This window comes from Chamaea fasciata, unplaced genomic scaffold, assembly GCF_029207755.1.
Source record: "Chamaea fasciata isolate MVZ Bird 193981 ecotype frontalis unplaced genomic scaffold, bChaFas1.0.hap1 SCAF_13, whole genome shotgun sequence".
NCBI lineage: Eukaryota > Metazoa > Chordata > Aves > Passeriformes > Sylviidae > Chamaea > Chamaea fasciata.
Genome location: NW_027094098.1, coordinates 8,725,127 through 8,752,497, shown reverse-complemented (window position 1 = coordinate 8,752,497; position 27,371 = coordinate 8,725,127). Strand labels below are relative to the sequence as shown.

The 27,371-nt window shown below is 48.2% G+C and overlaps 1 protein-coding gene across 4 annotated transcripts in view; it reads right to left on the bottom strand.

Annotated features, from left to right (window-relative positions):
* The window catches only part of FLNB (filamin B), a 71,066-nt gene extending 54,395 nt beyond the window's left edge, over window positions 1-16,671 (bottom strand). For 2 of the 4 annotated variants that reach the window (XM_066195635.1, XM_066195637.1), the window contains exon 1: window positions 16,190-16,669. In XM_066195635.1, coding sequence (XP_066051732.1) covers window positions 16,190-16,538 — 349 coding nt within the window. In that variant the 5' untranslated portion in view covers window positions 16,539-16,669. Of the gene's footprint in view, window positions 1-16,189 lie in introns of all 4 variants that reach the window. The other 2 variants (XM_066195638.1, XM_066195639.1) reach the window with 2 other exon arrangements.
* Between the last annotated feature and the right edge of the window lie 10,700 nt (window positions 16,672-27,371).

Genomic DNA, 27,371 nt, shown 5'->3' with positions numbered 1-27,371 from the left:
CTATTAAAATAGTGTTTACTTCAACTGGATTTGAAACCAATTATGTTAGAGAACTTCAGGCCACTGTTGCATCCACCATCCTGTACTGCCTATTCGTGCATGTTGGGCCTCTAGAAAGGATCGCATGAGGTGGAGCTGGCAACTGAAAAAATAAGTTCAAATCCGGTCCTTTTAGTGTATGTTTGGCAAGAAAAAAATATCACACAGACTTTTAATACAGTAAAGAACAAAAATAATTAAACCAAAGGAGCTCTCAGGAGCAAAATACAGATTAAAATAGCTCTGCCCACTTCTTAATAGGTGCCCAAAGACCACTCACGTCTCACATCCAGAAGAGAAAGGGGTAACACAAAGCAAGTTTAAGCCAGCAGTATAACAGCAACAGCAACCAACCCAGCTTCACCAAGAGAAACTGAAATCACCCAAGGGGGCTTGAAGAAGTCAAGAATTTCAAGATTAGGAATTGTTAAGGTGGTTGGGGAAAAAAAAAAATCAAACTGTGGTTGGCTTATGATCAAATTCCTTAATACTTTCAGTCTGAACACACCTAGGCTTTTGGTGCCTTAAGTGCCATATCCCAAGTAAGGATATGAGAAGGTAAACACATGACTCTTACATCCAGGAAGAGCCACAGAAGGTGTTGGTGCACATCCAACCCTCGCTGTGAATACTGTCTGTGAGCATCAGGAGGGCTCCAAACTGCTGGCACGCTGCTGGGATGGGATTAGCAGTGAGCAAGGATGCAATACAGAACAATAAGAGCTGCCATTCACAGTGGTTATTTCAGACCCGGCTGCATCCTTGCCAAGCAGGTCTCCACTCACAGCTGCAGGACTACAGCACAGACACCCAGCTGAGCAGCATACAGAAATGCCCATTATCTGAGATCCGTTTGGGGCAGGGGGGAAGAAAGGAAGGCGTCGGAATGTTCAGCCTTTGTAGAGCAGTAAGTTGCCATGAGTGCTGCTTTGTCCACGGCCAGTGAGCCCCTCGCCAGCCTGGTGGGGCAGCGTGCCAGCGTCACACTGACCCCAAAACCCTGGCTTGCCTCGAGAACTGGTGCAGCCAAGCACCTGGCAGCCGGGGGACAGGAGGCATTACAAGGAGGTTCCCCCAATCCTGGAACCCCCGTGCCCTACCTGCAGCTCCCATAGCCAGCGGCACAGCAGGCTCTGGGCCTGCCACAGCACGACGCTGCCCACAGCATCGCTGCCAAAACCACCCCACAATGGGCCCTGTGAGCACGGCCCCTGCACCAGCAAAGCACATTCCCCGCTGCTGAGCTCATCCCAACGCCCCTCAGTGCGGCTACCAGCCCCAGGAGTGGCTGGGACACCGAGGCTCCCACAGGCCTATGCTGGGGACAGACAGTGCAGGCATCCTGCACTAGCACCAAACCAGTAGGTGACATTCAACCCCTTCGATGGCACAGATCCACGTTTCCAGGGAGGAATGAATGGAAGCTGGGTGGCAGAGCAGCCAGCCTCCATGCTTCACTATGCAAAGCGAGGCCAAGCCTGCATGGGACAATTATGCTCCTCGCAGGCTCAAGTCGACTCAGCAGCACCTCATCCTCCAGGACAGCATAGCTGCCAGCATGCCAAGACTGACTGCATCAACCTCAGACAACAGGTGTTTGGGAAAGCCCCTGGACAGCACCTGGCAGCATAGGAAGGGGCTGTAGAGAAGGACTTCAGGATAGCACCCATGTGGACACTCACACCCAGCAGCCCCAGGTTCAGAGGCGGGTCGGAGGGAAACTCCAGGAAGCCATGGGGACAGCACAACACAAGGCACCCAAGTGCTAATTAATCATCCAGGAATAACTTGAGAAGGAAAGTCCCTGCAGTGGGGAGTGAACATGCCAGAATTGGATTTCTGTTAAATTATGGAGGGAGAGGGAAGACAGCATCCTCCTGCCTTTGTCACACTCCGCAGAGAAACACCTGGCTCAACTCTTGAAACCAAGTGACATGACACAAACTACACCTCCTTCCTCCAGTCATGAGACAAGAGAGAAAAAGGAATGACCCTACACAAGGTCTGTGCTCCCCAGGAGTCAGTACATTTACTGCCATGGTACAGGAAGGCTTCACCTTCCCATCAGAGCAGACAGCTACACCTGAGCCAGCAATACCGCTAGTCAATTCACAGGAAACAAGTTTCAGTTTAAGCAAGGATCAAAAGCAGAGAGATAAATCCAAGACTAAAACACTAAAATTTTAGCCAACTGCATAATTGTCTACACTTCACAAGAAACACTTCTCTTAAGAGTTCAGTCAACTTAAGGTTGTTTCATTCACACGTGCAAACAAAAAAAGCATGTCCTTACAACACAACTTACGCATATACAACTAGAAAGCCAAGCCTCAATCAGAAAGGCTGAACTGAAAAATCAACTGTAGTGCCAGAATACTACAAGTGACAAAACAAAGCTACAAATTGTCTCTGAAGCCTAAGAGTGCTGTAGCCATCTCTAGGATTAAGGTAATCCTAAATCTCCCAGGTTACTTCAGGTCTCATCAAGGTCAAAAATCTGTCCAGTGCTCGCAAAGATCTCCCAGCAGCTGGCAGAGGCATTAGTTGACAAGCCCTTAGTGCTGTGCTGTTTCTCACATTACTGAATGAATGTTACCAATCTTCAGTGCAGGGGACAACAAAAAAGTCCACCCTCAGGCATAGGAGATGAAAGAACTGCAAGAGACAGGGCTACAAAAAAAAGATGCAACAAATAATGCAGAGGTTTCCAGGCACCAAAGTGACCCCTGTGCTACTAACACTAACAACGTGTTTATTCACACGGTGAATAGGTCAAGATAGTTATATGAAACAACATGTAAAGTCTTGCCGAGATAAATGAGCCTATTCAGATAGGGCTGTCTAACATCTTCTATGCAGCAGACACCAGGCACAAAAGCTGCAAGGAATGGACGTGTGAAGCCAAAACCAACACATTTGAAATTATCAGAAGTGATTACTGTTTGGGGAAATCCTTGGCCACAACACACACCAAGATTCAATTTTTCCATTTGAAACCAGAATTGCTACACTGACTGTGATTCACTGTGCACAGGGCTGTTCAAAGGAAATCCCCATTCATGCAGCCCTGCACAGCTCAACCCATCTCCACTCCGCACTGCAGCACCAAAGTACTGAGAATTGAAGCACATTTTGTGGTCTGAGGTTAGTAACACATCAAAAAGTAACTTGCCAGTTACTTTAGCTTTGCAAAAGATTTGTGGTTTATCTCAGTTTTGATCATCTCTAATTCTGAGCACCTAACAGTATTGCTCTATGCAGGCTTGTTCTGAAGCATAGAAGTACAGGTACCATGCTACAGATGCTCTGCAGCTTAATGACAGAGTTATTCCAGATATCTCTGTCCAACCATTTCCCTGAGAAGCAACAGAAAAGGTAATTAAACTCTACCATGCTTTGCTCAGTTTGGCTGCAACAGAGTGAATTTTCTTGTCCGCCTCTGGCATGGGGCTGAGCTTTGGATCTGTGCTGAAAACCATGCTGATAACACAAGGATGTTTTTGTTACTGCTGAGCAGCGTTTACACAGAATCAAGGCATTTTCTGCACTCACCCTACCAGTGAGTTGGTTTGGGGTGCACAAGAAATTGGGAGGGGACAGCAGATCCTCAGTGACTCAAAGGATACCCCACACTGTACAGAGTCATGCTCAGCAAAAACCCGAAGGAACCGGGGGAGACATCTGGAGCGACGTCACATGTCTTCCCCAATAACCATTACACGTGACAGATGGCTGAACACCTTCCTGCCCCTAGGAAGGGGTGAATAAATGCCTTGTTTTGTTTTGCTTATTAAACCGTCTTCATCTCAACACACAAGTTTTACCACTTTTACTCTTCCAATTCTCTCCCCCATCCCATCGCAGGGACGTGAGTGAGCAGCTGCGCAGGGCTGACTTGCTGGCTGGGCTTAAACTATGACGTGTGCAAATGTACCTTCAGTGCAGCTTGGAACAAGCACTTCAGAGTTACCCTCCAAATCTGAACTTCATCAGTTCATTTTGACACTCAGGCATAGTACTCACTCAACACAAACACACAGCACCAGAAGTAGCCCAACACCCACACACTCCAACACCAGAACAGTCTCACCAGGCCACTGCCCATCAGCACTGCTGTGATGACATGAAACACCCAAAATGAGCCCTCCTCCAGTCTTCAAGCTCCAGTCATCACCATAGCATTGCCATGTGAGTGTCAAGCGGGGGGGGTGACGCAGCCAGGCTGCTTTCCTGCAGCTGCACACTAAGCAAGGATGTGCAGGGCACAGTCACTACAAACACATGCATGTCCCGGAAGGCACTGCTGCTTTTCCATGACCATTATGGAGATGTCTTCAAGCTTCTGCATGTAAGCCAGCTAGATTTAATTCCCCATGTGCTTTCACACATAGACACCTATCCTCCCCCTCCAATGGAAACCATGATTAGCCCTCTCCAAGAAGGAATGGGGTTGCTTTCTTCCTGGAATGCCAATTCTTAAGTAAAAAACATTGTGTGCTGCATCTTGAAGGAAAAATGCTCTCTGCTCTTTCTGGGGAAACAATGAAGCTTGAACACGGTTTTGTATGTTTGTGCAATGCAGCTGTAAACACACTTCCATCCGCACATCACACAAGGCTCTCCCCTGCACTGTGCTGATTTGAGTCCTGTGTGTTTAACACCCCACACACAACAGCACTGTGTTTATACAGTTTCAGCTACAAGCCGCTAACATAAGGAATAGATGCTTGGCTTGAGGCCCAGGTAATTCATCCAACTGTGGCAGCCACTATCAGACAGACTTCTTTTGAGAGGAGCTTTCATGACCTGGAACATGATGCTGAATCTGCAGAGGCATAGTCTGCATAGGTGGTCTCCAAGCACCTTAAAGAGGACCAGCTGGGATTAGTGGTACAGCTTGAGCACACATTAGCCCCAGCTGTGCGACACCCACTCATGCAAACCATATACTCCCCACCTTCCACTCAAACTCACTCCCTGCACAGCAAAGCTTTGCTTTAAATGTGTGGGTTTTGCTTGGTCCTGAATAGTCCAAGTCCCCATGTCACCCCAGCAGCCATGGGCTTGCCAGGCCCAGGCCTCAGAGCTACCCTCCTGTGCCATGCCAAGGCTCTGCTCAGGGGCCATCCTCTCACTCTCCTAGCAAAAGGCTGTGGCAGATCTATCTGCTCATTTGGCACCATCAGCCTAATCCAACTTAGTCAGGAGCTGCTCAGCTGTAACAGGCTCTGGCTGCTAACAGAGTTTCCAAACTAGACAGTGCTCCGAGGGATATTACCTTTCCTCTCCAGAGGCTGGACTTCAAATCCTCCAACTAAAGGCCTCACACAAGTCTTTCCAAACTTCACAAGCTTGCAGGGCTCTCAGGGACAGCACTTCATCACATGCATGCTGACCAAGAAGAGTGCAAGCAATCACCCTCACCAGCCTCAAGATCCCATTTTTAATCTGCAGTCTCACGTTGTTCACATATGCAAGCCTACTGTATTTCACATTTTTAACACAACACTAAAAATGTAGAGCACTGGCTCTAGGGGCAACTTTTCTAGAGCCGGAATAGCTGCAGCAACTACACAAGCTACACTGCTGTCTGACCTCCCATACTTCTCCCAGGTACCTACCAGGTTTGATGCAGCATTAGACGACATAGGTTTTTAGCAATTTCTCCATTTCACCATGAAAAATGTTTACTGGCATACCTCCATCCAGACACAAGAGCCCCACAGGTGTTTATCTTACTCCCAGAGGAAGTCTGGGCTGCTTCTTTCAGCTTCTACACTTGAGCTTAAATACTCCTGCTAACCAGGTACTGCTTCAGAACTCTGAGTTACTTTTCTTACAGGTAGAGCAAGAAATATTCTGCAGCTTGTTACAGCCTATGTTTAAGTAATAAAGCTGGTTAATTTACATATCTGAACTTCCTCTGCCTTAGGCAGTGCTTTCAACCAATAGCTGCAGCACTATGTGCGAAGCAGCTCAGTTTTTCTCTTTGCAATTAAAACCTTACAAAGCAACATAGTTTTCCTCAGTAACTTACCTGTATCAGAGGAAATGTTTCTTTACTCAAACACCCAACTCAGAGCTAGGATACAAAATGACAGCAAAATTTGAAGTGTTGAAGAAGGGCTTTATGCCACTAACTTCAGAGGGCTTCCCTGTTTGAGACAAGAATCATTCAGCAGAGATTTCTGCCCAGGAAATTCCAGACATCTCCACTGTTTTCTGGGCCTGAACTAGCAGCTTCTCACTCAAGTCTCCTGCTCACACTGCTTTCACAGCAAAGCTAACCTTCTTCATGAGATGACCCACATAGAGTAGCTCCAAACTGCCTCCTTCCAGAAACCAGTAGATTGGGATATACTCCAGTGAGAATCCCAATGGCAATGCAGTTAATTCTCTGGGACAAGGTCTTTGCAATACCCTTGTCCAGGAGTAGCACATGCTTCTATCCCTATAACTGCATATGTCTGCAAGTCATTAGCATGCTCAGCAATGCTCACTGAGCAGCCACAGATCATCCAGTGACAGCACCAAGGGCAGTGCTGAGCCACCCTGCTGTACAGTGGCTCTGAGCTGAATGCAATCAGTGTTACTTCACCCATGTTTTTGGAGAGAACCTGGATCACTAGAAGACTATCTCAGGCTCTTCTATGTTTTTTGGATGCAAAAAACATAACTGGCCACCTGGGAGCTGCACCTGCTTCCTCATGGCTCTGGGAGATCCAGGGCACACTGCAGCTTGGGGATCTGCAGGCACCCCCAGGTCACCAGACTTAGTGTCCTCCCACCAAGTAGACAAGTCACTTGGCCATTGGCACCTTGATTGAGCTGGCAAACCCTGCTCCTGCTCAGCACTCAGGTTTGGCTAGAGAAGTACTACTAGTACAGGAGCTGCTTTATCAACATGCAGCAACCTCTGCAAGCTGGGCTCTTCTCCAAAGCTGCTGTATTGGGCTGTGGCAAGTTGCCCTCCTCCCTTTGGCCACCCATATTTGATGTCACTGTTCAGTTGTCCAGCACATATGTTTCATCCTCTGTTAAGAGCATCTAACTCCCATAATTCAGCACTAAATAGCACAGGAATACATAACCACAAAGTGCTGAGAGCATTAAGGTGGCACCACTACAGAGGGTCCGGCAGTCCTGGTTTAGAAGCCTCTGTATGTTTGTCCTGACTTCTGACAGTAGCAGTGTCCAGCACCGGTCAGCTCAGGCTCTGGCACCAGAAGTCACTGTCCTTCCAAGCATCACCACAAATTTTCCTGGCAGTCACCAGCCTTGATTTTCTGCTTCTTCATAGCTGCATTTTTACTACATGCCTAAAAGAATTACCAAAAGAAATAATCCCCAGAGACAACTAAAGCTGTTTCTATTTGACTTTTAATTAGACCATTGATCCTGTTCTAGCGGTTACATGAGCTATAGGATATTTGCATGCAACCACAGTGGTAATCAACAGCTGGAACAAAGCTGAAACAACACGATTAACATCCCAAGTCTTCCCACAGACGGTACTGTAAGTCTGCTCAGACACTCAGACACCAGCTTGTCCCCCACAAGGGAATTTGATAACAAGCCATGTCTGAGCAAGTGACAACTGCTCAGAGAGTCACTGCGATTAGAGAGACATCAGCAAACAGTAGCCCTTCAGGAACATCCAGGTGCTGGAGGAGGCTCAAAGATGCCTAGACTTCAGGATTATTTGGGAGACCAACAAGCAGAATTACTTCTATTTTTGCAGAGAAATCCTACAGAAACTGTCTGGCTGTAATGGTGAGGCAACATATGATACCTTGCACCATTAAGGTGCAAGTTAGACACCGATTTTGTTTAGCAAGCCAGCATTTCCTGTTCTGTAGCAAGGATCAAAAGCAGAGAGATAAATCCAAGATTTGTGTCTCACACCATGACAGACACAAAGTGTATTTATCATACTGTCAGTTCCCGGCATGGAAGATGCATTTATGACAAATGCAAGACCCTGCACACATACCCCAGGTCAGGCTCTTTGCTCCTGTAGTCTGAGACCAGGGAAACCTGCTCCTCCCCCTCACCTTATAAAAAAGGGAGGATCTGCACCAAGGTAAAGCTCACCTCCAAGATGTACTCATCAGTGTTTTAGCACTGAGACTTAAACTACTTCCAAGATCTGGCTTGCCAGTATTTGCCTATGGAAAGTCCACTAAAACTGCTACACCTACTACTGCAACTCTATTGTAAGAAAAGGGAATGCAAAACATTTAATTACACCAATTAAAGGAAACACAGAGCAAGTTAGTATCTAGCCAAGGGGAACAGTATTTCCTCTTCTGTGTTTGAATAGCCTTCAAATGCACGTATCACGGGTGTTTGCTCAGCACAGCTCTGTAGGCTGTGTCTCCTGCTGCAGGGCCCCACAGCAGATGCATACACAACATAGCTCACCAGTTGCTCATTTTGGGCCCACCAACTACGACAGTGCGTTTTAATGTAGGCTCAGAAATACAGAATACATTGTCTCCTTACAAGAGAGGCCACAGACTAATCAAAAACAGTAGACAGCCACAAGCACACAGGGTAGCCTGAAACTGCTGTGTGCTGTGAGCTGCAGAGGAGAGCAGCCACCAGCTTCCTACTCCCAGGTCAGGCTGGGGCAGCCCACGGGGCCAGACATGCTCACAGCACTAATGCAAAGGATAGGAGTTGGCGTTTCAGAGCAGCATATAATAGCTCAGCCCAGAGCTCATCACACAGGTTTCAGCACAAAAAGTGGGTGGCAGCACACCAGCCGTGGGCTAGCAGTTGCTTCCAGTGCTTTCAGCTGCTGCTCTGCAGCAGAGCAGCCATGCACAGGGCTGTGGCCAGTATTGCAAATGCCTGCACCCCACCCTTGCTGCCTCCTCCCAAGCAGGAGGCAGCAAGAGCCACCCCAGCAGCATGAGGAGAGCAGAGGGCGGCTCTCCGTTCAGCGCAGCACCCACACCATGCCAGAACCGACCACAGCAATGTGACAATGGGATGTGGTGCAACAGCCATTGCCCAATTTGCCCCTCTCAAGCAGGCAGGCTGAGCGTCAGCATGGCAGTCTGTGACCACCTCGCCATCAGAGGACCCATCATTTGGGAACTGTGCTGCCATACAGCCTGGCCAGCTCAAGCCACGGTAATTCAATGCTCTGACAAATAAATGCATCGTGATTTACAGCATGGCCTGAAGCAAGGGACAAGGAGCCACAGCCCATGATGTCATTGTAGCCCACAGTCATTTTTGTGCTGTTACTGGGTAACGTCAGCAGGAGAGTTCATGCAACCTGCTGCTGCTGTTAGATGAAAACAGCTTGTCGTGCTTTGCAAGAAAAGCCACACCCTGGATGGTCAAAGCTCTGCCACTACCAACTCACCAGCCTGATCAGTAAAATTTGCAATATTTCAGTAACCCAGACAAATTAACTCTGAAGGATCCGCTGAATTTATGCTTTAAAGTAAGAGACTTCCTTCTGTATTTATTGGTTCCTTCCCATTAGGTTAGTTGTCTACTTCTCCAGGTTGTAAGGAACAGCAAAGGCCCATCACCTGACTCGGAGGAAGCATCCCACTAGTAACCAGACAGCTCAGCTGCTTCTGTGGCTATTCTTCTCAAACACTTTAGAGAGACATGGCTGTTTTCTTTCAAGGGCTTTATCAGCAGGAAGTTCAAACAACTTCAACCCATCACACCAGGGGAGACAGGATTCAGCTACTCCACCCTCTGCCCACTCCCAGGCAGCCCAGGGCAGGGTCTGCTGCTTTACTCACCACAGGAGAGGATGTGCCAGGCAGCCCTTGCTTCCCCAGGAATTCGGGCAAAGCTACATTGGGCTGCTGTTTGAAGTGGCCTAGCTTGTTTTCACTAGCACAAAAAATCCAATTTATTCTTGCAGTGGTTGTATCCCAGTTGCCATGTACAAGCACAGCAGGAACTAGACATTGCACACGTCTCACTATGGATGTTAAGACTTCAACTGCTTACAGCAGAATAGTGCTTACACAAGGATTTGCAATCCATTAGGTGAACCCAAAGCCCACCACAGCAGATCCAATCCTCACTGTGATGTACCAGATACTATGTAGGCATGCTCAAAATTCAAGGTTAGCTGCAGGAGGGACAGAAAGCCAAGGGAGGCTGACAGACAGGTTAGAGACCACATCAGAGCCCAGAGAACCATCTGGTTAAGACACACCATACACTTACTGCAAGGCTTTTTAGTACAGAACTGGGATTTATCTCCTAATGATGACCTAGAAGAAAGTCCTCCCTATTAGATTACAGAGCACTAGTTCTTCCTTAGGAGGAACACAGGCAGGAGTGCAACTACACAAACTTTTGCCTTGTGGGGAAAGAAAATCTGCATCAAGTTCCCAGAAGCATAACCTAGGGGAAAAAACTCACTAGAGTTTCATTGCACCAATCCAAATAAACAGGCAGAGCTTGCTTAGCCCATTGCACAGAACCTCAGATCTCACTTGACTCAACTCTGAACTCGACGTCAAGTTCCCAGGAAGAGCAAGGATGCTCTACTCATCCCACCCGGTGGGAGGTTGCAAGAGGGTGGGGTGAGTATCCACTTTTACCAAGCACACAGACAGACAAGTACAGCAATCAATAAAAGATATAGAAGCAGCTAGCAGAAGTTTCACAGACACAGTATTTTCATGAAACTGCTACTCTTATTCCTCCAAACACCACCTAAAGACACATACTGTTCCACCACCACCTTTGATCATTAGCAGGAATTCAGCCTGCAATAGGCTAAGCAGTGCCATATAGTGAAGGCTGTAGCACACAGCTCAGATCTCCTAACAGGAGTAGGTGGTGCCTCCCCTAGTCTTTTCTATGTATATTTTGGGTTGGATTCTTCCCACAGCAGTTAACATTTAGCTACACCAGCATTTCCTTCCTCCAGTAGAGACACACTTGGTATATCCAATTCAGTTTTTCTTGCCACATCCAAGTTGATTGCAGCTACCCATCCTCACCTACTTCCACCCACCATGTGTGCCCATGGTGCACTCCTCCCCATGGGTGGGTACTCTAGAAAAGGAACCACAGCACTATCAGAGGACAAAAAAAAAGCAGCAAGAAAACCCCACAGGCACTTACAGTTTGTCTACAGAAAGTCTGGCTACCTCGCCAACAGCCAGAGTCACGCTCAATGCTTTGCAGGCAAGAGTCACTGTGACAGGCTCTTCAGGCACACTGGTACCACACTACAGAGCCAAACACCAGTTCACTGAGCTCTGTGTCTTTTTTACTGTAATGACTTCTGAGTTAGGTGACATATCCATGAGCCCACTATCGTGCCAGGCAATAAAGGAAGACAGGGCTACCTGATGCTGGTTGCAGGGACCTGCAAACATCACAGTACAGTAGAAGTTTGTTCACTCCAGCATCACCCGCAACACACTTTCACTCTGGTGTGCTTGCTAAACATGCATTAGCAGTCTAAACTTAGCAGACTCAGGACCCAAACTAGCTGCTCATCAAAGTCTTTTTCTGAGGGGCAGAGAGAAAACAGAATTCCTCTGCAGCCTAGGGGATTCAGAGACCATTGTTTTACTTCCCATTGCTTGGAGCAGACACAGAACAATGCTGGCAACACAGCGGCCTGACCACACACAAGGCTAACCACATTCTTAGGTTACAGTTGTAGGGTAGAAAAGAGTTATCCTAACCCATTTAGATTTAAATAACCCCAAGTAAGTCAATACAGGACATGGCATTAGAATATGGAGCAGTTAAGATTTCAGTCCATCTTGAATAGCTGGCATAGCCTTCAGTGCCTTAAATGAAAAAGCTGTTTCGCACATTAGTCTAACCGGCCCTAAGTAATTTTACCAAAGTTTGATCACTTTACAAGTTTCCACACACATGTAAAAGAATGCAAGAACAGTCTGTGTAAGCTACCTTAAAGTCTCCTGTAACTTGGAACTCTCGGGCAAAGGCATTTTTTTCAATTAGACCAGCAGTCCAACTACTGAAACACACAATCCTGAGGAGACCAAGCACCTTTCAAAGCTGAAGCCACCTCCAGCAAGGAGGTCCACTGCCCATCTATCAAAAATTATTTTCAAGGGGAAGAAGTGTCATATTTCCAAGAAGCAGAAATCTGCTTCCAAGACACACTGGATATTTTATAGAAGGCAGTGTCCACGGAAGTCACAGATAAGTAGCAGACAATGTATTTTGACTACCTCCTTATGATGTGTTAATAGAACACTGAGTGAGACAGAAGAACCCTTAAACGCACACAGGCTGAAAACACATTTCTTTTTTCAGTTTTCAAGAACCTAGCTCTAAGCATTACAGACAACACATTTACTGTTTTACAACTGTCCCTCTAGAAATGTATGGTTTGCTTTGTCACTCTTTAATGTACCAGCATTATAGGGAAGAAAGGTGGTTTTCAACTGATTTCCTAAAATGAGATTTCTACACGGTCCTCAGACTCACAGGTCATGATATTTCCACCTTAAGCACACTATAGACTACAGTGTGTGCATCAAGTACTTGGTCATTAACCAAAACCCCACCCAATGCACAGGTTAGGTTTGGTCAGTACTCCTGCAGCTGGGATATGCCACCACCAAACTCTCCATGAGGCAAGTACCAACAGACCATGATTAACATCTCATACTCCCCTCAACCATCTCCTTCCTGGAATAGCTTAACTCCCTGCAGGCATGGCAGCAGGACACAGGACCACCACAGAGACAAACCTGTAAACAAATCACACAACTGTAGCCAAGGCCAGCACGGGATCCTACTGCCATGGCAGCAGACATGCCACTACCCATCCATTTACTTGCATTGCCACTCCACATCCTGCCGTTGTGAGGCAAGCTAGGTCAGCTCACTTACCTGGTGAAAATACAGCCTAGCAGAGAAACCACATTTTTCAGTTTGTTTAATCTGACTGTAGCAGCCCAAGACTGCAGTTTTACTCAACAAGGCAGCTTGGCAACTATCCTCCCTCTACCAGTGACCTGAGGCTGCTGGGTGAGCAGTGGCCATGAGAACACTGCCAACAGGAACTGAGCAGCAGAGTACGAACCTAGGACCTGACAGCTGCAAGCTTGGGTGCAACTTGGCAGGTCTCACCCCAAAACCATTCACCAGGCTTCAGCCACCCAACTCCTCTATTTATAAGCTGTATCAGTTGACTCCTATTGCCAGTTACCAGGGTTTCTAGGGACAAGCTCAATGCCAAATTAGCTTCAAACTCTCCTTCCTTCTCTGATAAGTACTCTGTAGTGTCAATTCAACCCCTTCAGCCAAGAGCAAAGCCCTTATACTCTACATTCCTGGCATCCTACTCCCAGTGCCTGTCATGCAGCATGCCACTCAGCACCAAGGAATTTGCAATTATCTCAGTCTGGCAGACAAGGAAAAAAGCTAGACTTAACACTTGTTAACACTTGAGCAGCACAACAGCCACCTTATGTTGAGCAGAAGGCTCTGTGGAGTTACCTGCTCCCACAACAGCTTTTTCAGAGCATTCACTCCAATCTTTGCTGGGTGGTACAAAGCACAAGGTGCTTCAAGGGCTTTTTCACAGTAGATTGTACGTGCAGTCAATTTTGCGTTGAAGGGAAGACACTTCATGCCTAGAAGAAAAGCTTCCTGAAACTAGCAAAAGACTTTGAGCAGGGACTAAACGAGGGGTAACAGCAGCAGGAGAGGTTGGGCTGCTAATATGTATCCAGAAAGGATTGTGGTCAAACACTGTGCATAGGCAGACTTATTTTAAATAGACAAACACTGAATGCCAAAACCTTGCTACTGAAAAGGTTTTAAAATGTGGTTGTAGCACAGCAGCGGTAGCTGAGCCATAACACATGGCTTCCAAAATGTTCCTGGAAGTTAAATAATAACTGGAACAGGCACTGCATCCACTTAACAGAGATCTGATGGCATTATTAATGCCAGAAGTCTAGCAGGCACAGCTGTCAGGTTTTCCCAGATGATTTGGCTCAGAGATGGCCCTGAACACCCCAGGCACTAAAGACCAACCTGGTGTTCTCCATCTAGAGCCTTTACTAGTTTCTTTTTTCACTTCAGCTCCAGGGTCTACAATGGCCCTGGTTTTGTTCAACAACACAAAAGAGACTGAACAGTAGAAACAAAAAGGAAGCCTCAAGTTTTTCAGAACCTGCAGGGAAAAACACACCAGGGACAGGTAGCGAACCCAACGGACACTGCACCTGCAGGACAGGTGCTGAGGGCTTCAGCCCTTCAACCCAGCAGAACACTGCAAGACTCACTCAGATTGTGTTTTTTGGAAAGGGCATTCAGAACGTTTTTTCAGGACAGGCTCAGTTTATCCAGGAGGCACAGTAGGGCTCCTGTGCCACTCCTTGGCTCCAGCTCAGGTGGTAGAGCTGTACACTCCTTCACGCAGAGGCTGGGATATGGCAAAAGCATTAGAAGTCATAGTCATTCCATTCTCCCAAAGCTTCAAGTTTTCTCAGGGTTTGGGTTTTTTAAACTTTGTTTTTTTTAATAGCCAACACAATGCAAGTAAGCCGTAAAACAAATAGACATGTCTTAAATGATTACAGACACCCTGCAGTTCAGCCTAACCGTGTAAAGGAGCTGTGCAGCCACAGCAGCTTTTCTAAAAAGGAAGTCACTGAAAGCTAGACCTGACTGGAGTAGCCTTGATCTTCCAAACCCGCCACCCTCGGGAAGTTCCACAGACAAATAGGAAGGCAGCTGGAGCAACAACATTTTTCTAGGGAAAAGAATAAAATAGGAGGGGAGTGCTGGCCTGGTGTTGGAGCTAGTCCAGCAGCTGCCACAGAAAGGTGAGCTCTGATGTTAGCAAAAGCTCAACCCAGGACTCAGCAGCTGCAATTCAAACCCCACTGAGTGCAAAGGGAATCCATCTCTAAGTAAATAATTAGCACCAGCTCCATTCCCATCTGCAAGTACATTAGCTGTTCTGCCCAGGGAGGACAATCAGCCACTCAGGACCAATAGTCCCCACTTCTCGTCCAAAGCTGCTTGTACACATTAGTAGAGACGAAGACGGTACCCAGCTACAGGTTTCCAGAGAGGGCTAGGTCTCCCCCAAACTGGAGAAGTTTCTATTTTCTTCCTATTGTAGTTAAAGCCTTTGAAGAGAAACAGCTTTTACCTTGGCCAACCATTACAGACAACTGAGGAGAGCTACACTCGCCCAAATTCAGCTGTGCAATTCATCGAGGCCAGAAACATCAGGAAGCAGTAGTTACAGTTATCCGGCAAAGAGCTAAAAAAGGCACATTCCTTCCCAGAGATCTCTCAGGCATTCAGATTACTGCTTTACAGACTAAGTAGTGTGGCCACACCTGAGCTACTCCCCAAACGGTCACCGAATGCATTCCTAAGGGATCATCCGCAATCCGACGTGCGTGCCAGCAGCCTCCGTCTCCAAACCACCAGCTATCAACCAACTGCATACTCCAGTATGGAACGGGCAGACAATTCTCATGCCAGCCTGGGTAGCAGTAACTCAAAGCACCCATTGCCTGGGCTTAGCAGTGTTCCTTGAACATTTCCTGCCGTAGCTACCGCAGCAAAAAGATTGAGGAGAAAAGTGATCAAAAGCTGCAACTGTGCTTAGGCAAGCACCAGTGCTAATCTGAACACTGGCATCATCTACTGGGCTGTGGTGAGCAAAGTCTCCCCACTCTCTTACACTACCTACAGCTGCAGCTATTCCGCACAGCCGCAGAGTCTGGCTCCAGCACCGTGCCAGAGCCCAGGTACGCCCAGCTAGAGCGCCATCGTCCTGCCGGGCTGCTGGAGAGGTCAGTGCCTGGAGGAACCGGCTGCACAGGGAGAGAACACACTCTGGCACTAGGTTGCTTCAGAAAAGACCTGAAAGGAAAGCTTCACCTCCGAAGCAGTGACCAAGAGGGACACGCTGAGGACAGGCGCTCACTGCCAGCTCGAACAACCGGGCTGCGGGACAGCCTCACGGCACACACAGCTCTTTAAAGACAGAGGCAGCAGAAGCCCCTCAGATTCCGAGCCCGCAGCCCCCACTGCCCTGAGCCCCGTCATGGTTCCGCCAGGCAAAGGTCCAGCGCAGGAAAAAAACACAATGAAACGAGAAAACAACAAAACGGCCCGCCGGAGACGCACTCACCAATGGAGACCAGCTTGATGCTCTCCCGCTCCAGGAACTCGAGGGCCACCGAGACGTTCTCCAGCTGCATCTGGCGGAAGGTGGGCCGCTGGTGGTACTTGCGGTACATGCGCTTCTGGCTGAGCACCTCCAGCAGAGCGATCAGCCGCAGCCCATCGCTCAGGTCATGCTGCAGGTTACCGATGCGCTTGTTGACGCAGCGCAGGTGCTCGTTGCACCAGCGGGTGAAGGTGTTCTGCTGGATCCGCTTCCAAGGCGCGTCCTCCGCCAGGTCCTTCTCGGTGGCGGGCATCTCTCCGTCGGGATCGGCCGCTCTCCGCGCGCCCTGACCCCGCGCCTGCGTGCTCATGGCCAGCCCCGCTCCGCCTTCTCGATCCGCTGCGCTCCGCCCGCGCCCCGCCCGGCCGCCTGCGGGAAGGGAGGGAGGGAGGGAGGGAATGACGGGCGCGTCGCTCGGCAGCGGTTCTTCTCCTTTTCCTGCTCTAGCGACCGCTTCTGCTCCCGCTGCCTGACCCGCCCGTTCTGCGCGGCCCCGTGCCGCCGCCCGGCCTTTATCCGCCGGGAGCGGCACGCCCTCCGCCGCATCAACCCCGCGCACCGGCCCGCGGGGGCCGGCCTGGGCCGGGGCGGCCCGGCCCGGCCTGGCTTGGCTTGGCCCGGCCCTTGATGGACCGGGGGCCACGCTGGGCCGACGCTCACCTGGCCGAGGTGCCGGGCGGGGCTGGGGCGCGGCTGGCCTGGCGCTAGTGCCCGGCCGGGGTGCAGCCCCCTCGCCCCACAGACAAATGAATCCCGCAGTAGGAACAGGAGCACAGTCCCCACCCACCCGCGCACCCCCACCACAGCCCCACTCAGGCGACCCAGGTCAGGCCGCCAGCCGTGTGCCGGCCGCGGGTAGCTGCAGCCACGGGTGGGTGACCCCTGGCCGGGCCTGCAGAGCTGTGCAGGGTGGCCGGCAGGGCCGGGGCTCGGGGCTGGGGGGATTCGATTCTGCACAGCCGGCAGAGGCTGAGTGCTCGCTCGAGATGCGATGTGACAAAGGGACAGAACCTCTGTGCCGACATACACGATTTTATCGGCCATTTGAAAAAAATAGAAACTTCTAAAAACAGTCAGTTACGGTTCGAATTCTTGGGGGGTTCTTTGCTTTTCCCCCCCGCTTTTGTGACTGATTTCCTGGCGCGCCACTCCCTGCTGACATACAGGACTGTGACTTGCCGCTGACTCATTTGATGACAGCAGAGTCAATAGAACTACTCCAGCTGCCTTGCTGCATACTGAATTTCTGCAGGTCGCCGAGACATCTCATGACACTTACTGGGTCGCTGAAAGCTGCAGACACGATAGTGTCCCTGCGTGTCCCTATCCCGAGGGAAGCCTTTGCTCACCCTCCCCTTGGGTCCAATCCAGCACGCACGTCCGGGCTTGGCTTTGCTACCAGGAGCTGCTCCACTGATTCAAGCGAAGTGTGTGCGAGTCTATTTACATCAAGGCTGCCACACTGAAAGGTGCAGGTGTCTGTCAGGGAAGATAAATCCATAAAAACACAATCAATAAAGTCTTATTTAATAAATTACTATAGTCATTTTCAGCTAGAAAATTAGAATACAAATGTCAAATTATTTTCTTTCAAGGGTGTTGTTCTAATGCCTCCACTAAACCATAACACCATGGTTTCTCTCCAGTAACCTACAAGATCCTTCCCCCAGACTAATTTATATTAGATGCATTTGTTGACAATAAATTAAGAAAATATGAAGGTGAGGTAAAGTGGGAGTTATGTCTAAACTTCCATTGTTCCCTAATCAGCATTGCCTCCTGTTTTAAAACTATCAAAGAAATCAGAGATCAGTTTTAGTACACTGAAATGTTGAGGTATATCTTATGGCACAGCAGCCACTGCCCTTTCCTCAATTTACTGAGCCAAGCACTTGGCAGGAAGCTGCTTTTATTATTAAAATAAAAAACTGACATTAAGTGAGAGCTTTAATTTACAGAGACAGAGCATAGAGATGCAGCAACCAGGGAAGGTTGTGCCTCTGTGAGCAGCTCTCTGCTGTCAGTGTAGGCTTGTCCAGCCCAGGGGAAAGCAGCCTGAAAACATGGAGCTGAGCCTTTTCTCAAGGACTTTTCTCCCATCGTCCTATACTTCATCTTTTAATAGGTACTAATTGCTTATTGACTTTGGCCTGGGTTGGGACTCTGTAGCAACCATTCCACATCCGGATTAGGTGAGTGCTTATAATGTTTTAATTTCCGTTCCTTTTCACTCCCACACCTAGTAACACACTCTATTATCATTTTGTGCCTGTGCCATGCTGAAAGCTGAAGCTTCAGACATCTTTTTTTTCTGTAACGAAGGCAATGAATAGGAATTACACAGGGAAAAGGCAGAACTAGTATTAGGACCTCTATTTTTAGCTTACATATTTTTCAATAAAAGTAATTTTTTCCATAGACCCAGCAAAGAAAATTGTCATCCCAATGATATACTGTACAATGACATGCTCTGCACACATAAGGACAGGGATTTCTTTGAGTGGTTTTCCACCACTCCATCCGTCCATCCATCCATCCATCCATCCATCCATCCATCCATCCATCCATCCATCTCTACCATCAGAAGCACTGAGGCACAAAACCAGACATGAAGTGCTTAGCAAAGCTCTGGCACAGACATTCAAGCCCAGCTCACCCCGTCAGACTCACGACAAGGGCAGTAGCTGTTGCTGTTGAGACCGTGCAGAGTTGGTGGGGTGCTGGTGGTCTGGATGCAGCAGCCTGTGTCACAGCTGCCTTTCCCTGCACATTACAGGGCTTTTGATCAGAATTCAGCCTTTTGCATCCTGACTGCTTTCATGATTATTGGGAAACAAAGACTGCTTTATGGAAAGAGAATGAAAAAAGCAAAATAATTTCTTCGCTGGGGAACAGATCTTGTTTCGTTCCTTTCTTCCCAGTCACAGATAACCCTCGCAGCTATGGTCTGATCAAGATTTCTGGTTGAGGGGAAGCAAAGAAGGGCAGCCCCTGCCTGCACGGCACCCCATTGCCTGCATGGGTGACTGAAGTCAGGAGAGGTGCCCTGTCTGGGACCTGCCTGGCCACAAATGTGATATCCAGCTGTGGCAGCAACTGCAGGGCTGGGCATCAATGCCTGGTCTCATCTACCGATGAGAGAGTCCCTCTGTACTGCTCTGTGATCGGATTCTTTTTGGGGTCACATTTGACCTGAAAAACCGTATTTCCTTTGAAATGAAGTTGGAAGACAGTTTAACACAAGTGAACCTGTGTTTCAAGTTTCATCAAGAGACAGAGAAATAAAAACAAGCTAACCCATGAATCTGTACTTGCTGGAATACCATCTTGATCCTGTATATTATTACAAATGAACTAATATATGCCTTGCAGAAATACCTTATGTGCATATTTATTTGTGTAGATGTATGTATATAGGCAGAAGGGAGGGAGATTTCAGCTCTGTGCTCTGGGGTGGATACTTTTTTCCTTTGATTTGTCCTGTATGGCAAGGATCCTTCCATTCCATTCTTCATTTACTTGCTAGATACAGATACAAGGAAGGAAGAATACTGTCATTGCTTTCTTGGTTCTCTTTAAGCAGTTGTAAAAACACAGCAATGACTTTTTTTCTCACTGTTTTAAAAATACTCTTCCCCTGTGGTAATTCACTTAAAGGCTGAATTTAAAAAGACCCTGTTTAATTCAGCAGCAGAGGGCTTCCTCTGCCACATACTCACTGTTTTATCATGGAAATGCTCAGAATATTTTGTATTTGAAAATACAGCCTTGACAAATGGAATAAACTGTAAGGGCAATTCATTATGGCATGTTCTATTTTTATCAAAAAATCACTGCAGAATGTCTCTCAAACCAGAATATGGCATTAAGGTCTCTGAATTCACAGGGAGTTGCTTTGCTAGCAGGATTAAAAGAAATTAGGAGCACAGTCTAAACTGTAAAGGTAAATAAAAGTTGGCTGGCCTTTGCAGGTCTGTTGCTGCTCTTTTTGGGATCATTGACAATCCTTAATGGAAATTTAATCTAATTTATCGTATCCTTGGGGGCCCTAGAGTGGTACCATGGGGCTCCACAGTGGACACTTGCCATTAGTTTTTGGAGCATACTAACAGGAGAGGGATATGGCAGCTCTAACACCGGCTGTTTCATTGAGGAAAAGTCTGCTGAAGCCTGGTTTTGCAAAAGCAGAAGGGTGTGGGGAGCGGCAGCATGAGCCCTCTCTGACATCAATGAACAGTGCATGATGGAGTGACTAAGGAAGTCAGATCTGTTTCAGGGTAATCAACTTATCACAGTCTCATGTGATGATATGTTCTTGGATTCCTCCAAGTCATGGGCCATACATGAGAGAGCCCAGCCATTTGGGACACTGTACATGCTCTCTGCTTGACGCATTGTTCAGCAACAGCTTGCTTTGATTGTAAGAGGACAAGAATCGGAATTAATCTCAAATGTTAATCCAACATCTGCACACTTTGCTTAGAGCAGGAGTCAGCCATGGCTGAGCATTCAGGCTGTCTCTTTGCAGGTAGGACTTTTCTCCACCCCTGGCAGGTCGTGCTTTAGTTATTACCTCTCTGAGGATCTGTGTAACAGAAATGTCACCGTTTAAAGATGGTGCTGCTAATACACAAGGAGCAGTGACATTTTTTTCCCACACTTCAACTAACCCCACACAAGTGAAGATGCATCATATCTCTGCAGAAATGTGCAGTGAAAAGCCAGCAGGATGCCTCCATCTTTTCCAAAGCTTTCTGTCAAAGCAGCAGCACACTGAAGGTTTGTACCCAGGGGCTGTCAAAACTTGTGAGTTGTCAGGGCAAAGGCTTGGAAAAATAATAACTGGGCCATGGGCTATAGCACCCAGGTAGCTTTAGAAATTTATCAGGAGATTTTAAATATTTATAATTTTTTGGCACATAATAGCCTTATCCAAACACAGGGCAGCATTGTGCATTAAAACAAAAACCATGCATAACAAATGCCATAAAATAAACTGTAGCACATTCAAACCAGTGTGCAGATGCTAATCCTCACATCCCCACAGGGCAGCTCATCCACTAACCCAGCACCCAGCCAGTAATGCCAAAGATCCAGCAGCTGAGGCTTACAGTAGTTAAAGGTTTGTCTTTTCAGAAGCCGCAGGCACTGTAACTGGAGGGGATTTCGTGACTAAGTGACCATAAATGGCATTGCTACGCAGTTGGCAGCACTGAGCCTGGCTCAGCATCACAGCCGGCTCCTCCCAGCCTCCCATGTCAAAGGTTTCCAAACACACTGCACCTTTTCTTCACCTGTTACCTATTTACTGGGTTCTGAAAGACAATAGAAGTGTTTCTTCTCAATTGATGAAGCAGTCATTAAACCTCTCCTTCTGTTACCATGATCTCTACCAAGTGAAGCCAAACCCAGACAAGCCGTTCAAGTCAAAGCATGAATCAAATGGATTGCATCATATGGATTGCATGTTCCTTACACAGCAATTCTGTGGAAGGCAAAGAAGCTCGGCATTATACAGATATTGGCTAGGACCTTTGATACAACTTGTTCTGAGTTTTTCCATCGTCTGTTTCCTCCTCTCTTATCCAAGGAAGACAGCAATATGAGAGCCTGCAGCAGCAGTTCAGTCCAAATCGAACAGAGGGATGTTTTTAGGCAGAGAAATCTCTAGAAATATGCTGAAAAATATTTGTTCTAGAATTTGCATTGAAATTTATATTTGGAAAGTCTATTCAGGCAACAGTTGCTTCTAGTAGCAGTTGTATCTGGGGCAATTTTCATCTCTCTGTGTCTGGAAGAACATGGTTTTTCTTCTGCACAGAATTCTTGCTGCATTATATATGTATATAAATAGGTCTTGCTGCATTATATATGTATCCAGAAGCTGAAACTGGTGCCAAAAGCAGCCATCCATCTGGCAAACACAGTGTTTTGCCAGAACTTGAAGTGCTGCTTTTGCCTTGCGTCCCAGGGAGACTTGCAGCTGGAATTTAAAGGTCTGGTTTTGACACAGGCTGTAAACAGCCCAAGAGCAAGGCTGCTTGTGCTTTTTGCTATCCTGAAATCAAAGGAGACAACTAAACTGAAATCCATCTAGCGCATACTGGAAGAGCAAGGACAGGGCATTCCCTGGGAGTGTCTCATGCAGGAATTCACCTAATTAATTTGTCCAAAATCCCCTTGCTGCTTGTTCCCATGGAAATGTTATGAAGTTCATCTCTTTTTCTTGGCTCATCTATTTTTCTGACTGATAAACTGCTGCAGGGTGTTTAATTTTCCTTCTAATTTATAAGGTTGATTTTAAATTAAAAAAACACATACAGCCCTGTATAAGCATCTCTCTTTCCAAAATCCAAACAAATTTATGTCAGTACCTGAGGACAATGCCTGGCAGTGCAAATGTCCCCACAGCAGTGCCTGCTCTCTGCCAGAACCTCCCCCCCAGCACCAGGAATGTGGTGATGGCTGCGCTGTGGGTGTCCGAGTGAAACACAGCTTACCCAAATAAATTTGACTTGACATATCAAACATAAAGTTGAAAAATAATTTGAAATAGCAGCTCATTTTTAAAATAACTCAGGATCTGATTTCATGACCTGGGAAGTCAGATCCTATACAAACCCACACAATGCTCCAGTGTGCAGCTAATCAGGGCTTCCTGCCCCTAGCAGATATCGCAGGCATGGGCCTCATTAGGCATTTTCTCTGCTTACTTCCAACCTTACTTACTGCTTGTGTTTACACTCAGGCTAACCAGAGCTCTCTTCTTAAGATGATACACCCATTTTTCTCAGGGTTTGAATTTCTTTTCTTGTGCTCCATGAGTAGGAGTTTGCAGGAGTGACAGTGTAAAGCTGGAATTAAGCATCTTAAATCTGCCAGAGCTCATGGACTGCACAGAATTCCAAGTGTTTCCCAGTTACTCTTCAGGAGCTGTTGTAACCTGAGATACGGATGAATAGTTTTGTTTGACTTCAGAGGAGTAGCCAAACTCCTCCTTGAGGCAGCTGGAGCAGGGGAACAGTATATATTTTTTAAACAAACCAAAACTCTTCTGTGTGACATAAACAAAATTGTTGACCTGTGTTCAGCCAAAGGGGGAGTTTGTTTGGCTCTCCTGGCACACACCCCAGGATGCAGCAGTGGGCTGAGAATGCCAGCGCATAGAGTGAGTGAAAACACAACATCCCAGCTATTTCACAGGAAAGGCATGACACTGTGGTGCTCACTTCTACCATCCCCACTGCAGTGTTCTCATGATGCCAAATAACCAACCCCAAAAGCACTTTTAAGTGGATTTGCTTTCTGTGAAAAGCTGAAGTCACGCTCTTTTCTCTTTTTCAAACATTCTCACAAAAATATTCCCAGACAGAAATCTTGCGTAAAAGAAGCCTTAAGTCTACTGACTCATTTGAAAGCTGCTTTATTAGCCCCTACATGAGCTGATAAGCCTGCCTGGTGCATAAGGACACAAGGGCTGTACATTGTCCTGCTGTTCCGCTCAGTACAGTGCTGGCAGCCTGGGCTTGATCCAGTCAAGCAATTAGAGAATTTAACTTCCTCCATAAATGCTTGTACGTGTGAGGCCATGTTTTTGGGAGCATTCCTCTGCTTGAAAGGAATCTAAGTTTTTAAACATGTTGCAGAAGCAGAAGGAATGGCAGAGGCCTCTGTGGATAGCATCACATTGATTTGGGTGAGAATTAGGAATAATAGAAGGCAGAAGAAAAGCACTGGGACCTGGCCAGCAGTCACAAGCCTCAAGCCACCCTTCCCCCTGCGTAGTTGTTAGTCAGTTCTGCTATTAGTGAGTATATTGCAGCATAACAATGTCCCGGAGCTGAGCTCTGCCCAGCAACACCCTCGAAGAGGAAAGGCGGGTGTGCAGGTGCAAGAAGCAGCCACATAGGGGAAAAAGGCAGGGTGTTGCCACTGTCCTGGAACAAATGGAAGACATCACTCCAGGGTGGGCAAGAGGAAGGTGGCGGTTTGGAAAACCCTGAACTGTGTGAGCTGCATGAACTAGGGGGCATGAGCTAGGAGGCTGAGTGTCTGGGGACAACTCAGCAAGGGTTTGTCCAAAGCAACTGGAGTTCTCAGACTGGGAGGAAGAAGGCTGAGCAGAACACCCACCCCATGGTACAGTCAATGCCTTACCAATTGCTAGGATCTTCTCTGGCTGCATACTTTCCCTAAAAAATATGAAATTCTCCTGGGGAGCTCCTCACTCTGCTCTGACTCAACCTTTGGCTTATCGGGCAAAATCTGCAATTCCCAGGTTCCTGCTTTTCTAAAAATGATGATTCCTGGATTTTGTGAAGCAGGCCCAAAATGACCAGCTAAAAAAAAAGTATAAAAGGTATACTAATGGGAGAAGATTGCATCAGAAAGGTGTTACTGGTGGAGCTAGCTGGGCAGCTGGCACCTCTTGCTCCTTGTGTGCCTGGCAGTCCTGAAATGGGAGATAATATTGAGAATGAGCCCAGTCACAAGCTGTCTAAAAGGACCAAAAAGTAAAAATAGACCCTTTTCAATCAAGGAACTGTGTATTTCAAAGGGCAGTCCAGCCATTGTAGCAGCTGGCGCTGCACTTCACATCAGCCATCTGCTATGGCACTCCAAGCAAGGAACCTCGTCTTCGTAAGTGTTGTCACTTCCCTAAGTTAAAACACCAACCAAGAGACTGGTATGACACAAAGGAGGAAAACCAGAGCCCTGTCAAGCCCAGTCCTACTAATCAGAGTGAGCAAGAGCCAAATGTAAAAGGGGAACAGGATTGGGGCATGGTTTGAGAACCCTTTTTGAGGGTGGCTGCTGTGCCTTAGTCCCAGCTGCCTCATTGCTGCAATAGTGGTTTTAGAGAAGGGGGAGGGAAGAGTGAGTTATAGATAGAGCAGCCCCAGGTAAATGGTTTTATCTTTACAGCCCTGGTGATAACATGGTTTGCAGCAGGATGGGGGTGATCCAATCCAGCTGGGGCCAGTTGTGCTATATGGAAGCCCCACAGGGGCCTGGCAGTGAGGATGTCTCCAGTTCAGGGCTGCAGGAGCTCTGCAAAGCTCTGGGTTATCACCACTGCCCTCTCAGAGGCACTGGATGTTTGCACAGGCACAGCATAGTGGCTACCCAGGTGCTTCTGGGGGCCCTTGTTTGCTTTTGGCTTCTCTGAGGCTCAAGCCTGGAGAGGGAGATGGCAAGCAGCTCCTTTAGGGACCAGAAACAGCCCCAGATTGCAAGATGCACCAGGAGGGCCAGGTGCACCCACAAGAAGTCTCCTTGTCCTGCTCCCTGCACAGCAGTTGTCTTCTGGATATATGTCCTCTTTGTTGAACTTCGCATGTAAAATTCTTCCTCTGTTCTGCACAGACTTCAGTTTCTTTGGCACAGCCTTCGCTGGCTGGCAAGCAGCTGGTATGACTGTGTCTTAAAGCATGGGCTGAGTGGGGCACATGCCAGCACACCTGTGTTATCTCCCTCTCTGGGAGCAGTAGGTCGGAAGACTCCACAGTGAAAGACTTCGATTCTGTGGGAAAAGCACCAATCTGGCTCTTAACACACTGGTGCTGCTGGTGCTCAGCTGGCACAGGTACCATGACACAGCCACAGCCCAGAGCCTGGGAGCTCCACGCAGACGGATGAGAAATTCCCTGTCCTGTGACAGGCTGGTTTGGCCCCACAGGAGCCCACCTCCTGCTCCTTCGCCAGCCTTGGCAGTGGTGTGTTGCTGAGTTTTCTGCGGGTCTCACAGCAACTGCAAATTTTCCTTCTGCAAACCAGAAATCCTGTCACAGGTTCCTTGACAGCAGCGAAGTTCCAGTAACGAAGTGGCAGGGGGTGACGAAGCAGTTGCAAATTGGTCAAGTACAACTGGAGAACGGCTTCCTTGTCTGAGGGGGTGCAGACCGGTTTCCCTTTCCGGCAGATCCAGCCGCTCTGACGGCTCCTAGGAGCGCTGATGAAATGGGCCGGGGGTCCCTGAGGGCACAGCCCGGCTCCATAGCCCGGCTCCATAGCCCGGCTCCGTGCCCGCGGCTCCCCCCGCCGTGAGGGCGAGCCGCCCCCCCCAGCCCTTGGCACTGCTGCCCCCTGCCGGCCCATGGAGCCCCGCTTGGCCCGCCCCTCACGCCGGCCCCGCCGCTCCCGGCGCCGGACAAGCCCCAGCGAAACGCCTTATTGCTTTAATTTGATAAAAATCCCGACCCAAAAAAAAAAAAAAAAAACAAACCACAACGCGCGGTGGTGAAATGATAGAGACATAGAATCGCTTAGGCTGGAAAATCCCTCTAAGATCACCAAGCCCAACCATTAACCCAACACTGCCAAGCTACCACTAACTCATGTCCCTCAGTGCCACAGCTACATGGCTTTTAAACACCTCCAGGGATCGGGATTCCACCACTGCACTGGGCAGCCCATTCCGGTCCTTGACAATGCTTTTGGTGAAGAAAATTTCCTTAATATCCAATCTAAACCTTCCCAGGTGCAACTTGAGGTTGCTTCCTCTTGTCCTGTCACTTGTTAGGCCTGGGAGAAGAGACTGACCCCCATCTGGCTACAATCTCCTTTCAGGTGTTGTAGAGCCACAAGGTCCCCCCTGAGCCTCCTCACCAGGCTAAACACCCCCAGCTACTCCCAAGGAGACTCGTGCTCCAGTCCCTTCCCCAGCTCCGCTGCCCTTCTCTGGACACACTCCAGCACCTCAACGTCTTTTGTGTAGTGAGGGGCCCAACACCGAACCCAGGATTTGAGCTGCGGCCTCAACAGTGCCCAGTACAGGGGGACAATCCCTGCCCTGGTCCTGCTGGCCACACTATTGCTGACACAGCCAGCATGCCACCGGCCTTCTTGGCCACCCGGGCACACCTGGGCTCATGTTCAGCTGCTGTCAACCAACATCCCCAGATCCATTTTCAGTCAGCAACTTTCCAGCCACTTTGCCCCAAAATCACACAAAGCCCGTGCAGCCGATGGGTTCATTTGCACTCCCCAGGCCTTCAGAACCGCAGTGGTGGGGTGGGAGCAGGGAAGGGGCTGTGCTGCCCCTGCTGCGGTCTGGGAGTATCTTCTCATGCTGCAGGAATGTGGTTATGTCATGGCGAGTCCCCCACACGCCCTGCTGCTGCCTCCCAGCCCACTGCCGGCT